The 15,164-nt window shown below is 33.8% G+C and overlaps 1 protein-coding gene across 1 annotated transcript; it reads right to left on the bottom strand.

Annotated features, from left to right (window-relative positions):
- Positions 1 to 2,735: 2,735 nt before the first annotated feature.
- On the bottom strand, positions 2,736 to 6,795 carry LOC136219302 (farnesyl pyrophosphate synthase-like). The gene is made up of 11 exons (XM_066006663.1): positions 6,089 to 6,795; positions 4,812 to 4,836; positions 4,572 to 4,687; positions 4,370 to 4,456; positions 4,146 to 4,262; positions 3,971 to 4,059; positions 3,832 to 3,883; positions 3,534 to 3,629; positions 3,394 to 3,438; positions 3,214 to 3,303; positions 2,736 to 3,116 (listed from the first exon to the last, which is right to left on the bottom strand). The coding sequence occupies exons 1-11, from the start codon at positions 6,197 to 6,199 to the stop codon at positions 2,994 to 2,996; spliced, it is 951 nt and encodes a 316-aa protein (XP_065862735.1). The 5' UTR covers positions 6,200 to 6,795; the 3' UTR covers positions 2,736 to 2,993.
- Positions 6,796 to 15,164: the final 8,369 nt, after the last annotated feature.

Genomic DNA, 15,164 nt, shown 5'->3' with positions numbered 1-15,164 from the left:
TTTGGCAATAAAACTTATATAAAATGTATTTGAAATTTGCAGTTTTAAATATTTGGGATAATGTTTTTTATTTATATGATGTAATTATATAAATGATGTAGCTATTTTTTTATCTATTTGTATGATGTAATTTATTTATTTGTATGATGTAATTATATTACCATGGTCTCGAAATAGCTTAAGACTTTCGGAGAGTAATTATTGAGTTGGGTTGGCTGAGGGTAGTTGAATTTCTTAATAATAATGTTGACTCCTACCCGGTTAGACTTAGTTGACTAATCAATAAATGTAGGAAATTACATGACCAAGAATGGGAGGTTCATATGGTTCTTTTGGTTTCGTGAATGTAGTAAGGTTGTAGATTGGATGATTAATTTCGTAAGTTTTTGTTTTTTAGATTATCATGAGTATGATTTGTTGCATGAAGACATTCATGATTTGCTCCTGACTGATGCTAGTGGTAGTGTTTTTTCACGTTCAGTTCGGATATATTTTTTTTTCCTTTTTATTTTCGAGATGCCTAATCCCATCCCCATTATAAAAAAATATTATATTTAAATAATTAAATTTAATATACTAAAATAGAGGATAACGGTCCCCTCTTCACTCTATTTTTTTTTTCTTTTTTTCAATCTTATCATTTACATAGTCCCAAACTTCTTTTCTTTGTAAATCTGCTTTGACGAGCAAGAAGGAAGTTTGTTTTGATTCTTCTTCTTCCCATCGGGTTCGATTTCCTACATTTAGGCTCCATTTGGTTTATTTGTTGTTGGTAAAACAAGAATTCAGTACTGTTAAAAAAAATACTACTTTTCATATATAAAAGGCAAACAATAATTTTCTAATCAAACACCTAAAACTCTCATTTTTAATATGAAAATGCAACATGAGGAAAACAGAGTAAATAAACACGTACTTGAAGTGTTTTCTTTGTTTTTATTCCTTTTTAGTTGTTGTTCATGGCCCTGTTTGGGAATTAGCTGTTAGCTGTTAGCTGATTACATTAGCTGTTAGCTGTTAGCTGATTACATTAGCTGATTTGACTAGCTGTTTGTGTAGACATGTTTGGTAAAAATTAGCTGATTGATAATAGCGGTTTGTGCAAAAAGACGAATAAGGGCATTAATTTTGGCGCAGGAGAAGATGAAGTCTATCTATTAGGGTTAAAGAAGTCCATTAATTTTAATATTGCAAAACACTAATTGAAAAAGCTCCTAAAATGAGCTTTTTCTAAATTAGCGTTTTCATCCTAAAACTCTCTCTCAAAACTTTCTCCACCAAACACTCCAATCAGCGGTTTCGGTGGTCAAACCTCTAAAGTTGGTCAAAACTGCTCTTTTTATCCCAAAATGCTCTTTACCAAACAGGGCCTATATATTTTTATCGGATCTCTTCATTCGTCTGAATTGTGTATCTGCTCTTTATTATTCTTTCATTTATATTTTGTTCGGTTTTAGTAAAAACGAAAACGGTTAATCTTATTCGTAAATCAATAGATACACGTTGCAACAAAAAAAAAGGATCCAAATCCGAATAGTCTAAATGATGAAGATTGAATTGTAGCTGTTTTTCTACTGATTTAGCTTTACGATAAATATATGATTTATTGTTCATTTATGTTTTTTCTTTTATATTTTATGACTTTTTTTTTTACCTTTTGTAGTCGTTTTTTCATTCGTGAATTTTGTATTGATTTTACTCGGTACGAATTGCACTCCCTACTATTTTCTCGCAATACTATTTTTTTTATCTAATAGAAAATACGCATTTACATTTAAAAAAATAAAATAAAGGATAATGTATCCAATTCATCAAAATTATAAGGATAAAAAGGCTCAACGTGTTTTATGCCATCTGTTTTTTCCCCAGTAAAATCGACCTAATAATAAAAATGCAAATGACTAATAAAAGATGAATACATAAGCATTGATGTCTACATGTCAATCACTTATTGGTGGGATGCACATACCCAACCCAATATATTTTCTTTTTTCCAACAAGGAAACTATAGGTCCATTTAGTTCACCAGTTACTATCTCTTTTTGGAATTAAAAGTTAAGAAATAATTTCAAAATATAGAACCAAACAAATACCATAGCAAATGTTAAAATCAAGATGATAATTTTGGTAATAATAAATAATTTTTCCGACAAGTCGGTTTGAAACGGATAAGCTAATCAGACATTCTTTAGATGAATTTTCTTTCGATTATTTTTTTTTTTAAAAACACATTAGGACTCGAACCCGACTTCGATAGCTTAAAAAACTTGAGACCTTTAACCACTCAATTCAAATCAATTTTATACTAATAATTGGCATAAAATGCTAATTAAATCAAAACGGAAACTAAGAAAACTAAATAAAATTTAGTGACAAACCTTAACTTAGTTGAATTACAGAATTTGGTGTCATATAGGTTGCAAATTTGAAGAGGAGACTCCAACAATATAGAGAAAGTGAGACATGCACTGAAACGGGGTAAAATTACTGAAGTTTGGTTATTGTCACATCATGATTATTGAACTTTAAAATATGATAATCAAAGCATTAAAATTTTTCTCTGATCACAACAAAACAATGACCGGTTTTAGTGTCCATGTGATGCCAATTGGAATTCATGTAGCAAAATAGAGCTGTTAAATTCTCAGCAAGTTTGAAAGCATACAACAAAAGAAACTCCAAAACCTTAATGTGTTCTTTTCAGAACCAGGTGTCTCATTTTTTTAACTGTTAGAAACAGCGCTCGCTCTATCAACTGTCCATCTGGTTCCCACAAATCTTCCCCACAAAGCCCGTACAGCTTTATTAGGATGCGTTTCGACGGTCCTTGTCAGATTCTCATTAGTTTCCCTCTCATACTCTGCATATATAACCTGCATTGCATATAAACATATCACTTTCCTAATGCATGACCTTTTCTCACTATATACCAGAACCAGCTTTCTGCAATCTATTAACATGATCCAAACATGTGATTTGATGTTATCTCCAAACTATTTGTCCGAGTAATGACTTTGAATGAATAATCTGTTCTTTGTGTTGTGGAAGGTATCAAGAACTTCATACAGTTCTTTCACTTTTGCTACACATGCTGGATCAGCTTTCCCGTAATTTTCCTGGAAACATAACAAACTTTTCAATAAATAGTTCAAAGCAAGTTAATAAAGGCTCAAAACATAGTGCAAAAGAAGAACAATGGAGTATTTGGCTTACAAATAAGAATTTCTTCTGTTCCTCGTTAGCGAGTTCTAGCGCTTTTACAATAAACCAAGTGCATTTGCAATCTTCAATATCTGTTCCAACCTGATAATGCAGAAGCTCACAAGTCACAAATTGGCAAAAGAAGTGTAAAGCAAGAAAATTATGTTGATACAATATATCACATAAACTTACTTTTCCAGTTACTTTCGGGTCACCGAAACAATCTTGATAGTCATCCTACAGCAGATATATAGGCATGTCATTAAATCTGATAGATCAGACAACTTAAAGAAAAGTCTTGTATATGCTTGTTTAGGTGTACAGGGAATAACCTGTACTTGAAAATAGATAGTCATATCAACAAGGATCTTTTTCACTTCAATATGGTTCTCAAGATTCTCACCAGCCATAATCAATGCACAAGCAACCTGCACATACACGTAAGGTGATCAAAACCGAAATATTGTCTAAGCTGATTTAATAGACCCTTGAACATTTTAAAAGGACGCATGGACGAAGAAGTTAGAGAATGTAACTTAAAGATGGTTGGCATCTAAGCAAGTAGGTAGTAGATATAACTGTCACTTAGAAACTAGTTATAAAGCAATGTGTGGAAGAATTATCACTTACCGGAAGGTAAATTGAATAATAAGCACTCTTGTACTCAGCAATGCGATGGTAACTGTATGAAAACATAAAATGAAAGAGGAATTGATTATAAGAAAAATTATGTAGAGAAAAGAACCAATATATATGTACCATAACTTACAGTGATAATGAGTAGTTTGCTAGATCTTTCTCTCCTTCATGAGTGCTGATTAAATCTATCATTTCCCCGCAGACTGTTTGGAATTCTACCTGTGAAAACATGATTAATAATCAATAATTGGTCCTTCAGAATAATCAGTGAAAGAAGGAAGTATAAACTGCAATCATTATATTACCTCATTAAACAAATCCAGCAGATTCATGTAATAAGACTTTTCCCGGAAATACATCTTTAGAATTCTGCGGACTTGATTGGGGAGAAGTATTCCATCATTTATAGCAATTAAACCAACCTATGATGAAAAGGAGATGATATAATCTGCAAACTCCTATTCAGTGCTAAATAGAGAACAACCACTATTGTTATCTAGAACGTTAGACAGAAAAAACACATTCGAACCTTTGGCAGTCTGTACCAACAAGGTTGTCCACGGCGTGTATGAGAGTTATCCATGATGTCATCAAGAACCACCACACATGCTTGAAGCTGGAACAGTCAGCAACCAGAAAAAGATTACTATTCCCATACAATAAAACAGATCATGCATAGAAGTAAACCTGGTTGAACCAAATTACAACTGGTGTTCTACAAACAATCATACCCATTCGATGCACCAACCAAGAACACAAGCAAGGAGAATTTCATGATCAGTTAGTACTTCTCCTTCCTTAAGTGCTATATAGCAATCCAGGACAGACAGTCCTCGATACATCTTTCCTACAAACAATACACCCACAGCTGTCAAGCAAAGAAATATAGACTTCTTATGCTACCAATGACTGATTTTCAAGCTTCTTCCTTGACGAAGAGAAGCTTAAGGATGCAACATTCGATTCCCCACCTCTAGGCACGTTATAGTCCAGCATCTGCAAAAAAAAAAAAGGGCGTGAAATGTGATTAGGAATTTGGTATTGCAGAATCAGCAGCAGTGCAAACTAATAGGATTACCTAGCCACCAAGGAAACCATATACAAATACAAAGAAGTGTATCAACAGGTGCAGGCATAGCCGTGGGGTAAAAATACATGAATGGACCAATATGGTACAAATAAGGCAAGGAGTATTGCACTTCTATAAGCACAAATAAAATGTTAAAAATGTGTCTCTCGAGAATGATCAATGTTTTATGACTATCCAATAGAGCTCGGCTAACAACTTGGTGAATACCATTGGATTCAAACAATTGTGATGCTTATACACACTTGTGGGGTTGAAGGACTGTTAGGATAACGTGCAACAGATATCAGCTTGATTAAGGTTACTCTCTTGGAATAATTAAATTGGAAAATGGAGAACAAAGAATAAGCAAGAAACATAACGATTGCAGTATTGCATACAAGAATTCAACATATTTTGACAATACTGGCTACATCCACGAGCATATGACCAAAGAATATTTCACTAAGAAATATAATGGAGATGTACAAATGTACAAGACCACTCAGGCATATTTATTCCCAAATGACCCAAAAACACCCAGAGAATGAAAAAAAAAAAAAAAAAATCATAGGATGAGCTATTGTTCTAACTCTTTGTTTTTAACTCTCTATAATCTCTTATTCGATTTTGGAATACCGAAATCAATGAATCAATCCCTTTAACAGCAAAGGAAAAATGCATCAACCACCCTAAATTAATGCACCCGCCATTTGAAGGTTGATAATGGCAGCATTCCAATGTGCTACTAATGGGAATTGCCAAATTTGAAACCGCATTTGTTCACATTTTGCTGACAAATTCCAAATAACTCCTACAAATCTCCACCTTGAATTGAAATTCCTTCAATTATCTTTTCCAAATCCCTTTTAAATACCGCAAATATCAGCAAGTTTTCATACTCGGACTTAACTGTAGAAAGAGCCTTCAACTCCTCACACATGATAGTCAATTCACAATTAAATAGCACTTGAAGTAAAGTAGCTTAGCTTTCTAAACCCAAACTTCTACTCAATTAGAATATATAAGTTGAAATACCAAAATTAGGTAGGCAGCATACAACATACTAATCTACAATTAAAACTTGAACTCGCACATACAGAAACTATCCAAACAATATAGCAACAAGAGAAAGCAAAGGGAAATTAAAAGCAAGCAAAAGTAAATAGGAAAGAGAGATACACGATGGAGCCATTGACGAGATTCATCAGTGAATTCAAAAGCCGGGTCACTGAGTAGCTGCGCTTTAAGCAAGGTATACACTTGAAGAAACTTGGAATTTAGATCGCTCATCTTTGTTGAAGGTTGCTTGTTAGAGAGAGAGAGAGAGAGATGTGACTCTTTTCAAATAACATGAACTATATGAATGGCTTAAATTAAATGATTTTTTTATGTTAGTAAATGGCAAAGCTCGGACTTTTTGGTCCTGAAGTACAATGGCTATAAAGAAAATAAAGTAAAAGTAAAGGGGCCATAGATGTAAATTACCACAAAATAAGTGAATCAGAGGGGTTTGAAAAAAACAGTATGATACCTGGAATCCTCAGGCCCTCTCTGTTGTTCAATATCAGAAAGGCCAAAACCATCTCCTTGAGTAATATGAAATTAGCGATAGAGACCGTACAGTATGAGCAGACTAAGCATACAACCAATATCATACCCAACAATCCATATTCTCATACTTAATTGAACAATCAAGTAATTATATTGAAGATCTCATACTTAATAGCTAATGTGAAAGAGCCCATACTTAATTGAACAATCAGAGCTATGAATTCCAGCATCATCCAAGTACTAGTATTAATGAAACAACTAATCAAATTTCATGTATCTGAAACAATCAGAGCTGTGTATCAATTAAACAAACAAACAAATAAATAAATACATCAAATTTCATGAATCTGAAACCCTAATCCTCTTTTAATATTGTTCTTGTTCTTCTCTCTCAAGATTCTTTCATCCAAAATCTTTTCTTGCTCCTCTATATACTCCACAATTTCCATCAAAGACTCCTCCGGCAAATAATCAAGATCCTCATACCAAGTTTCATACATCAATTTCCCCTTATTCTTCCCTTCTCCACCACCGGATTTAGGGTTTCTATTCTCGATCTGAAACGATGTCGCGTTGGTTGTTTTACTCAGGTATTGCCTGATAATTTCCTCGACTGCTTCTCTTTCCTCCGGCCATGTCTCGACCTTGCCGTCCGGTTCAACGCAGATTAGACCGACCGGAACTCCGCAGAGAATCGATAGCTCCTCCGCTTTCTTCTTTAGGGTTTTCCTCCTCTTCTTGTATGACTGTTTCTTTAAAATTGGGGAAGATGAAGATGACGAAGCGTCGTTTTGATTCATTGTGTCGTTTGGTTAATGTGCAGGAAGACCAAGTAATCAGGGGTTTATAAAGATTTAAAAATAAGGTTTAGGATTAGGATTAGGATTAGGAAATTATAAGGGTTTAAGGAAACATTAAATTAAATAATATAACCTTAATTAATTGTAGCTTATATTGGTGAAGGAAAACAAATAGTGCTCCGGTTGAGAGTGTCTTCCCAACATGAGAGAGTGCGGCTAGGGTTTATCCATGTGATCGTTTTTTCATTCGATTTCTTTTCTTGACCTAACTATGGAAGATCAATTGAACAACCTTGCAATCGTCGATGATGGTTTCGAGTTCTAGGACATCGTAGCAATCATTTGAACGACAACTTTGAACCCCGTGTAGTTGGAACCTTGATTATTGATCGACCATATAATTTCCACATATTCAAGCACCGTTGCGGGTGAGCATCGGTTCGGTTTGGTCACTAACCGAACCAAACTGTCGATTAACTGAACCGAATTATCACTTATTTTGATAACCGAATCGAACCAAATAAGAGTAGTAACCGAAATTTACCAAACTGAAATTTTTTGGTTCGGTTCGGTTACCGACCGAATAACCGAAAACTCTCTTATATATTTTTATAAGAAATTAAAAGCCACTAAAGTGACCAAACCACCAAAAAAAACATAAAAATCATGTACTGAAGTGAAATTAATTACCAAAGTTTTCATTCAACAACATTCACCCATCAACCAAAATAAGTGATCCATATCCAAAGTTCATGTCACTGAACTAAATACTTCTAGTTCCTATACTTAATTAACGGATATTTGCATCCACAAAAGTTAATATTTAGCACCTGTTAATTACATATGGATGTTCACATTATCATCCACAAAAAATAATGTGAAGCCTATAGTACATTTGGACATTTTCATCCACAAAATTTAATATTCAAGAGTATGATATTAACAAAAATTTACAACAAAAAAACATTTTCCTGCATTTCCAATCTCAAAAAAGACCACTGACTGACCCGCCCTAGTTGATTCGACTTGGACCTGAAAAATTTATAAGAAATGTATTAATACAAAGTTTATTAAACTTCAACAAAGTAATGAAATACAAAAATAAATCAGAATCTAATACAAATCAAATAAAGCAATAAAACATTATTAGAACATAATCAATAAATACATGATAAAAAAACAAACCAACAAAATTTAAAGTTTAAATATTCTTGTTACTTCTTAAAGCAGTCGAACACGCACCATCAGTACCAATATTAGCTTTTGCAAACTCTGAAAAAAAAACAAAGAATTGTTAGTAAATTCTAGTAAAATACAATCTATATAAGAGAATTATTAAAATAACTAGATATAATAGAATGTAGAAAAATATCATCTTCAAGTTTTTCCATCTCATTTAGGTCTTCTTCCACAAATATATGTTGATTTGAAATTTCGAGCCAATCTTGGGTACATATCAAAGCCTCCACAACTTTAGGAGATAGAGAACTCATATATGGATCAAATACTCTTCCACCGATGCTAAAGGCGGACTCAGAAGCAACAGTTGAAATTAGGACAACCAATATATCTCGTGCCATTTGAAAGAATGGGAAAACCTAGCTGAATTGGCCTTCCACCACATCAAAATATCAAAGTCGGAAGAATCATCTTGTAACTCTTCATTCAAGTACAATTCCAACTCAGATTTTCTAGTATCACTACCACCACCCTCAATTCTTTGCTTCTTGTATATGCTTTTATAAAAATTCATTGGCACTTTATCCCCACCACTACCCACCTCTTTCACTGATTAAGTTTCGTTCACACTTAGATTTTCAATTTGTGGTGGATTGAGCTGATTTTTGTACTCTTGAAACAAATTGAACATTGAAGACTTGATAGTAAGAAACATAGCTTTCCCTGTCTCCATACTATAAATATGAGAAAAGGCTATTTCCATAACTTCAAATTTCTCTCTAGGATCTAAAACAATAACAAACCATATCAACTTATTCATTTTATCTGGATCCCCCCAATACTTGTCAAAATTTCCCTTCATCCTATCCCCCATAAGACTCAAATCAACATCATCACTCCCAATCCATTCAAGCAATGCACCATATAAATCACTAATCTCTGTCCAAATGGTATTAGATGTAACATATGATGAACCAGAAATACGCAATGTGCTATGATAAAAAAACTGCAAAGTGAGTGATAATTTCCTAACAACATCCCAATCAACACAAGATGGAGTGCCATCTTCACACCTCAAATAAATTTTGAAACAAGGGTCAACATATTCATATCTATCAAACGCTCTTTCAAATTGCTCATCAGTAGATAACGTCAGGTATGTGGAGTTCCACCTAGTAGGAACATCCAAATAGAGTGCTTTTTTACATTCAATTTTTTTAGACTCAATGCACTCTTTAAACCTCCTCAATCTAGCAGGAGACTCCCTAATGTATCTAACTGCATTTCTCACCCTTTTCACAGACAAATTAACTTCTTTTAAACCTTCAACAACAACAAGATTAGTAATATGAGCAAGACACCTCATATGCAAATAGTTCCCACTAGCAATTGCAGTCCCCCAATTCACAAACTTTCTTTTCAAATAAGCAACAGCAACATCGTTAGAACTAGCATTATCCATAGTAATTGCAAACACCTTATTAACACCCCATTCAAGTAGACATTCTTCAATTTCCCTCCCAATTGACTCACCCTTATGACATGAGATTGGACAAAAATTCAAAATTTTCTTATTCAATTTCCAATCATTATCAATGTAGTGAGCATTAATGCACATGTAATTTAATCTTTACAAAGATGTCCATGTGTCAGTGGTAATGCTAATTCTTTGACCATTCCTCTTAAAGTAGGTTTTCAATTTCAACTTTTCATCCATGAACATTTGATAGCAATCCCTACTAAATGTCCAACGAGATGGAACCTTGTACCTAGGACAAGTAGTGACCATAAACTTTCTAAACCCTTCCCCTTCAAGAAATCTAAAAGGTAATTCATCAATAATAATCATTTTGACAATGGACTCCCTAATCAATTGAAGATCAAACTTGTTGGAATTTAGTGTCCTAAATACAATTGTTTTGGATATTAATATTAATAAATAAATTGTTTATTTGGTCATTTGTTTAATCAGATATATAAGATTAATATGTAACTATATATAAAGGCACAAATCTTTCACAAAGGAAGTAATCCTAAGTTTATTCAAGTAGTTATAAAGTGTTCATACAAGCATGAAGTGAGACTATACTTTATAATAGACTGATATACTTAAAGTAAACCCAAGTCAAGTAATATGTTATAGGGATTGGCATATTGCTGTTGAGACTTGCATGTAACAGTGTTTTCTGTCGAGACAGAAAGCTGATCTCACAAGCTTTAGATATTCTGATATCTAGACAGTTACATGGATCTGATGAAGGAGTTCATTAGGATTAGGACCCGACTTGAGATAACAGAATGGAGTGATTTATCTAATGTGTTAACTGTTCATCTCATCGGTATTAGTAGGTATAACTAATCCTCAGACTCAAACATTCATTAATTAGTAATTCTGGATTACGGAGTCTGATACTTTGATTCTGTGCGAGCACGATCCAATAGGTGAGAGCCTAGGGTGTGTGAGAGTAGGGTTGGGTATCACGTGAAGTAATTACAGAATGGTTAATGTCAGATTGAGCATTCGTCAATCTTGATAAATGGGAGATATATCCAAAGGGCCGCTTGTGGTGAATTGACTGAAATCCTTGCAAGGTGATACAGTTAAGAGTAGAAATAAACATTTCACTTAACTTATCTTTCAGAATGAATTCAACCTGTACAAGTAAAATCAGACTCTTCGTTATATGTAACCTTGACACATTCCATAGTTATAAGGAATTGACCGACAAGATATAGTTGATGAAGGATCGTATTATACTGTAACTAATACAAAAAGGTTAATGTCAGTTATCAACCTGACTTCTTAATTGCTCTGGGAGAATATCATAGGTTCTGCTAGTAACAGCTCTCGACGGTATTCCGTTATATATATGTTGGAATTAATCGTAATGAATAATTTCAAATGATATATACGGCTAGTGACAATAAAGAACCTAATGGGTCGCATATGGGACTTGGAATCGGAGGACGAAAATGTACTTAGTGGGACATACACATATGGGCCGAAATTTATATTAATTTAGGGATAAATTAATTTGATTAATAATTATAATTTGATTATGGTTATCAATTAAATTAAAAGATTATCTGATAATATTAATTTGAAGTTTTTATGTGATTGAAACTCTAATTAATTATCCATAACATTAATTAATTATTAATTTGATTAATAATAATTATCTATTATTATTTAGATAATAGTAAAGTGTTTATTTAATTATCTAATTAGGAATCCTATTCCGAATAAGATTTCAATTATTTAATTACCTAACACAACTGGGATTAGGGTTAAGAAAAGTCTATAAATAGACTCCCTAACCCCTAAAATTCAACCAACACAGAAAAGGGAGAGGAGGAATCGTTCCGTCTTTCGTCTCGGCTAATTTACTTTATTTCTTACTCCCTCTTTGATCTCGTATCGATTTCTGTTAGAGGCAATCATTGCGATTGCTATTCGTTGAAGGTTGATTACTGATTATCTTTTGGTTTTGTGTTAAATCAAACGTTCGTGGTTTACGAGTTGATAATAACAAGTTGTGGGCACTTCGTTTGCAACGGTAGATAGTTCATCACTAAAGGTATTACTATCTATCCCTCTTTATATGAAATAACAATTAACATATCTTGGAAAAGGGAAATAGATAAAATTTTATTATTTCGCTATGCCTAGGCTTGTCTATTTTCCTACATTGGTATCAGAGCCTATGTTAATCTGTTATTTCATATATGTAAATAAAAGAGTTTTTCAATCAGATTGAATATATTTATTGTTAGGTTAAATCAATTAATCGATTAGTTCAATTAACCTAACGATAAATAAGTTTTGATTACTTGTTAATTAAAAATGATTATGCATAGTTCCTGATTATTTCGGTTGATAATCGTTTTAAACAAAATCTAAAAGTTTTATAGTTAGATAATTAAAACGTTTTGTTTTATTAAATCTAAAAGATAAAACTGTTTTAATATTCTGAAAATTGTTTTGAAACTGTTTTAGAACGATTATATATATATATATATATATATATAGCAGTTCGGGGTTGCTGCCGCGAGGCGGTAACCCCGAACCGCTATTTGCGGCTGGTTGCTACCTTGCGGCAGCAACCAGTAGCGGCGGATGCCGCTACCTTTACGGCAGCAGCGTCTGTCAGCTAGCTGCTGCCCTACGGCAGCAGCTATGCCAAAGGGTCGGGCCGATTAAATTGGCCCGACCTGGCCCGACTGTTGGTACCGGGTTTTAAAATTGTTTTAAAATAACCCGTTTTAAATATATATATATATATATATATATATATATATATATATATATATATGTTTCAGAATATAATAATTTGTTTTGATTATCAAAATCAATTTATTTAAAAGTTTGTTTTACCTAAATATTTGATATAAGTAATTCAAAGTATTAAATGAATTATTCGAATTAATTAGGATATGCATAATTGAAATTGGATGAAAATTAATTTAAGTTGTTAATTTGATTAACTTAAATATTACATAAATAGTTTGTGTAATCAACCAATTAAATTTAATAGTTATTTAGTCTTTTGGTATTTAAATAGGACCTGCGTGTCCTGCCTTCTCTTACTCTCTATTGTATTTCTCTTCTCATCCATTCCTTCAAGTAAATTGAAGTTTTCTTTGAAATTGAATATTGTTGTAATTCAAGGCGCCAAGGAGAAGACGGAGGACCCAAAGAGAAATATGTAATAGTTAGTATTTCCCTACGGTGACCCTTTATTCTGTTTCTGGCTCAACGGAATAAACTTAGAGATATGTCCATAATTGTCAATGTTGAATGTATGAATATCTGATGTATGCTAAAGCAAATCAAGACTAGGTTAGATTATGAAACTTAAATAAATCTCTCACTAATCAAAAGTTAAGTAAATAAGCAAGTTATTAAAATCGGTTGCCCCTCCCTAATATTATAATTCAGCCGACAGTACTGGGGGCCTTTGGGTTGTTGAGTAAACTCAAGCTCGGGGTCTTATGGTAACACCTGAATTATCAAAAAATTATTTTTCACGAATATGGGGTAATGCTTAAATTAGGATAGAATAATTGGATGAGTAAACTCATGTTGTTCTAACCTAATGGGCAATATGGTTGGGATTGAAAAACAACACATATCAGTTACTAATGTGGTTAGTAACCTAACAACCTAGAAATCACATGCTTTGATGTGATTGATTACATGAATCTACCTAATGAATGAAACTAGCTTGTTGAGTAAACTCAAGGTGAAATTTCAGGAGTTAGGATTCTAGCTCACTAAAGGAATTGTGAATATCCTTCGAATCACATCCGGGTCTGGTGGGGATTTTTCTTTCTTCTTTAATGTAAGCACATTGCGCAAATTTTTTTAAAAAAAATATAGAGGGTTATTAATTTGGTAAAATAGTGGGAGCAATTTAAAAACATAAAAGTCCAACGTATTTAAATTGTAAGTGGATTAAACAAATGAATAACATCCGTCACCTTTTCTCACTCTCAGGTTATTAATTTTTCGTACTCTAAAACCAATCATGTCGAAAACCGATCTAAGAAATATCCTTACCGATAACAAGTTCAATGGTTCAAACTTCGCCGATTGGTTTCGTAACCTCAAAATTGTTTTGAAGTTCGAAAAGATAGGGTATGTACTCGATACATCGATACCCGCTCTTCCGGCTGATGATGCACCCATTGAAGAGATTGAGGCCTATCAAAAGCATAAATACGATGATGAACACGCTGGGTGCATCATACTTGCATCGATGACACCAGATCTGCAAAGGCAACATGAGGAAATGGATGCCTATTCTATTGTCATGCACTTAAAGGAGCTGTTCGGGAAACATACTCGCTGTGAACGTTTTGAGATATCAAAACTGCTGTCTCGCTGCAAGATGCAAGAGGGCACATCTGTTATGACACATTGTGTCAAGATGATTGGCTATATCACCGAACTTTCTAGTATTGGCTTCTGATAGGGGCATTTTACCCCTATCTTTTAGCGTGATTTACGGGATGATTTCGGGTAAAATAAATAAGTTTAATTACAAAAATAGAGTGTTTCTGATAAAATAAAGAAATAAAAATAAATCTCATGCTTTCAGTTTATTTTCCTCGTTTTTTATTAGTTTAGGAAATAAAAACGTCAAGCTAACTCGGCTCTCAAGTTTTGTATTTCAGGTACGAGAAAGGAGCGAAAATCCACTCCATACGCGGGGCGTATAATCCCCTACGCGGGGCGTGAAACATGGTGCCAGAAATAATTGCCTTATCCGCAGGCACCATGTGGAACTGACTCAGCATACGCGGGGCGTATGACACACTACGCGGGGCGTATGACACATGTCGGCAATAATTGGCCTAATCCTGAAAGTCAGACTGCATTGTCTCCCAAAGTCAACTATACTTGCGCGGGGCGTACCACTATATACGCGGGGCGTAAAAGGCAGTTCTTGAACATAAAAAGATCAGAGACTCTTTTACGCGAGGCGTACTTCAGCTACGCACGGCGTAAAAGCACCAATTCAAGCAATAAAACTCCAGAGACTCAAACACGCGGGGCGTACAATCCTTTACGCAGGGCGTACTTGAGTCAACAAGACAACGAATTGGTCCACATGCAGAAGATTTCTGACGGAATGGGCATTTACGCGGGGCATAGACCAATTTACGCGAGGCGTATCATGGGATTTTTGCACCAAATAGTGTTGCTCCATACTTGTGTTTAG

Source organism: Euphorbia lathyris, chromosome 2 (genome assembly GCF_963576675.1).
Source record: "Euphorbia lathyris chromosome 2, ddEupLath1.1, whole genome shotgun sequence".
In the NCBI taxonomy this organism is placed as follows: Eukaryota; Viridiplantae; Streptophyta; class Magnoliopsida; order Malpighiales; family Euphorbiaceae; genus Euphorbia; species Euphorbia lathyris.
The sequence above is the reverse complement of the archived record's forward strand: the minus strand, read 5'-3'. Positions and strand labels throughout refer to the sequence as shown.

Bases quoted from the DNA above. Each gene is read 5' to 3' on its own strand.
- LOC136219302 (XM_066006663.1), bottom strand. From the start codon at position 6,199: ATGAGCGATCTAAATTCCAAGTTTCTTCAAGTGTATACCTTGCTTAAA. The intron at 4,060-4,145 runs GTAATATAATGA...ATGTTTTCACAG, and splicing joins TGCTGGATTTGTTTAATGAG to GTAGAATTCCAAACAGTCTG. The intron at 3,630-3,831 runs GTAAGTGATAAT...GTGTATGTGCAG, and splicing joins ATTATTCAATTTACCTTCCG to GTTGCTTGTGCATTGATTAT.